Raw genomic sequence first — 3,447 nt, 5'->3', positions numbered from 1 at the left:
GAGTGACATCACTGACTATGTATCTGTGGCCTTCCAAAGATAAGAGTGACATCACTGACTATGTATCTGTGGCCTTCCAAAGATAAGAGTGACATCACTGACTATGTATCTGTGGCTTTCCAAAGATAAGAGTGACATCACTGACTATGTATCTGTGGCCTTCCAAAGATAAGGGTTTTGATGGTTTGGAGCATCTAAACAAAATATTCATCAACTTTATCATTTACCATCACTACTTCCAACAGTATGTTGTTTCTGTCTTCTGACATCATTTTGAAGTCTAGGTAGATTTGATCATTTGTCCTAATGTCTTGGTGATGGATGTAATACAGTGCTGATGGACAGTTTACTAGCGATCAACTCCCCTCTTCATATTATCGGTTATATCACCTGTTTATTCCCCTTCGTGTCATCTGTTACTTTTGGTTTGGCCTGGAATAAGAAAACCTTGCAAGTACAAGGTGTCTGCTGTCATTAGATAAAATTTAAATTCTTTAGTTATTTTAGGTTTCATTAATATTTCTGCTACATTAAAGTTTGCATAAAGCTAATCAATATACATCTTTTATTTATTTCCTTATATTTTTCAGACCAGCAGAATTATTGCCAAAATTGCTTGTTGGGGTAAAGAACCAATGGATAAAAGTGACTTAGAATTTTATCTTAACTGGCTGAAAGATCAACTGAAACTCCCTGTAAGTCATTGATAAATTATTTGAAAAAGTTGTGGGTGGCTATAATGTAATTTATTGCCCCTCACCTATAAAACCTGTTACATTTAGAACAGGATTTTTTCTTTTTTACAATTTTTCTTTATATTTTTGTACTTGTCATATGTTTACCATTTTAGTACCATCCACCATTCCACAAACTGGACTGGATTGGATAGTGTTATTTATTTTTGTTGTAAATTTGAAGGGGCTTTTGGGGGGTGAGATAGGGTTTATGACTTAAGCAGTGTAGCATCCAAGACATCTTTTTTTTGTAGGTACTTCAAGACAGGTAGTGCAGAGTGGGGAAGAAAGAAACTTGTGATTAGAGCAGAGGGAACTCAAGATGAAGTTATCCCCAGACTAGTAGTCTGAATTCTTACAACACAGTGGTTTACATTGCTAAAGTTACCCAAGAGCCATGTGGTGGTGTTAGCATGTGTGATGGATTAAGTGAACCATTCAAGAACAGGGACAGTCTCTTTCATAGGCTTCCTCATAGTTCATGTCTATTTAACTTCACAAGCCACAGGTAGCTGCATGAGATGCCTTGCAGTAATGTAGAATAAAACCTTGATTGATATCTCTTGTCTTTTACTTGTTTCAGTCATTAGACTGCAGCTATGCTCAAGCACCACCTTGAAGAATTTTTAGTCGAATTAATCAATCCCAGTACTTTTACTTAGCCTGGTACTTATTTTATTGGTTTCTTGCCGAACCACCAAGTTACAGGGACATAAACACACCAACACAAGTTTCAAGCAGTGGTGGGACACACACACACATATATACGACAGGCCTCTTTCAGTTTCCGTCTACCAAATTCACTCATAAGGCTTTGGTCAGCCTGAGGCTATTGCAGAAGACACTTGCTCAAGGTGCCATGCAGTAGGATTGCATGGTAGGATTGCCATGTGGTTGGGAAGCAAGCTTCTTACCACCCAGTTATAAAGCAAAGTTAGGTATGAATATAAAGTTGAAACAAAAAAAAGCATTGCTTTCATTAATTTAATAATTCTGCTAGTATTGCTGATCTGGTGTCTTTTGTACCTTCAGAACAATGAATATCTACAGACTGCAGCCCGTTGTCTTCAGATGATGCTCAGGATTGAACTGTACAGAAAGGCCTTTGTTGACGTTGATGGCATTTCAACGTGAGTACTTATGAGATTATGGTCCACAGATCTCCTTCAAATATCTGCCAATTTTTATAGGGAGTGTCTTCCCTTTCTCCTCCCACTCATTCTCTCTCTGATACTCATAAACTTTTTTGTTCATTCATTTTAAATCCATCTTTCAATGGTGTGCATGGGTTGGATGAATACATATTGAAGCGCTATTTAACAACCAGATGCATTTTCTAATGCTAACCCTTATCTGTTTTTCTAGTCAGGGATTGTATATGCTTGTGTGCATGCATCTGTGCCAATTCATGTATATGTGTATACATTTATGTTACTTTTATGCTTATGTGTATATTTGTTTGTGTGTGTGTGAAGTTTGGTCATCATCATATATCATCAATCTACCATTTACTCTCCTTTCAGTATCGTCACTGTCCTGGCTGGAAGCAAAGTTGGGTTCCAGATCCAGTACCAACTAATCTTCTGTCTCTGGTCTTTGTCATTTAGTCCAAAACTTGTGGAGAAAATGAACAAGTAGGTTGTTGTTTTTTTTTTCCTTGTTACCTTTGCATGCTATACATACATCCCTTCTTTTTCAGTGTATAAGCTATACTCTACTATAACTACATTCACAACTATGTATTAAAGGAGAAATACATTATTTACATTTGATGGATATTTGTCCTCATCTTGTTTGTTGTTAACACAACATTTCGGCTGATATACCCTCCAGCCTTCATCAGCTGACTTGGGGAAATTTTGAACCTGGGTTCTCATTCCTGAGGTATTTTTCGATGTTATTATTATTATTATTCAGGTCACTGCCTGGAATCGAACTCGGAATCTTGGGGTTAGTAACCACTATGCCATATGCCCATGGGCATATCTGTCAGATGTAAATAATGTAGATAATGTACATAATTCCTCATCTCTTAAATATAGAACTGTATTAATGGAGAAATATTTGTTAAGACTGATAACAGCAAGGATGTTTATGAATCCGTTTCTTTCTTTTTCTTATTCTTCAGATACAATATTATTGAAATTTTGTCTGATATTCTCAGTGAATCAGTTAAAGAGAAAGTCAGCAGGATCATTTTATCAACATTCCGGGTAAGTAGTAGTAGTAGCAACAGCAGCAGTTGTAGTAGTAGTAGCAGCAGCAGTGGTAGTATTTCAAAGGGTGGTGGGTTGCAGTAAACTGTTGAATATATTCCAATGGAATCATTAGAGCATTGGACAAAATACCTGTGTGATATTTAGTTCTGATTCTGTGTTCTGAGTTCAAATCTCTCTCTTAACCCCTTAGCATTCGGATTATTCTGTCTAATGTAACATTTATTTATTCACGTTATTTTGAGTTAATCATGCATTGTCTCGTGGCTTTGAGATTTTGATGATGTGATTGCTTCTTTATAGAATGACATTGTAAGGTAGGTGTAAGATGTTGGATCAGGTCATTTTTAGCATAAAACAGGCAGAATATCTTGGCCAGATATGACCAGTTTAAATGCTAAAAGGTTGTTAATTTTGCCTTCCGTCCCTTTGGGAGTTGATAAAATAAAGTACTAGTCCAGTGTTGAGGTTGATGTGATCGACTAGCCACCCACCCA

At 36.7% G+C, this 3,447-nt stretch overlaps 1 protein-coding gene across 2 annotated transcripts in view; it reads left to right on the top strand.

The window, feature by feature from the left end:
- Nucleotides 1-3,447, top strand: part of LOC106874994 (V-type proton ATPase subunit H) — a 49,239-nt gene that overhangs the window by 36,997 nt on the left and 8,795 nt on the right. For both annotated transcript variants that reach the window (XM_014922933.2, XM_014922932.2), the window contains exons 6-9: nt 591-695; nt 1,767-1,864; nt 2,258-2,368; nt 2,863-2,947. In XM_014922933.2, coding sequence (XP_014778419.1) covers nt 591-695; nt 1,767-1,864; nt 2,258-2,368; nt 2,863-2,947 — 399 coding nt within the window. The remainder of the gene's footprint in view (nt 1-590; nt 696-1,766; nt 1,865-2,257; nt 2,369-2,862; nt 2,948-3,447) is intronic.

This window comes from Octopus bimaculoides, chromosome 3 (genome assembly GCF_001194135.2).
Source record: "Octopus bimaculoides isolate UCB-OBI-ISO-001 chromosome 3, ASM119413v2, whole genome shotgun sequence".
Lineage (NCBI taxonomy): Eukaryota > Metazoa > Mollusca > Cephalopoda > Octopoda > Octopodidae > Octopus > Octopus bimaculoides.
The sequence above is the reverse complement of the archived record's forward strand: the minus strand, read 5'-3'. Positions and strand labels throughout refer to the sequence as shown.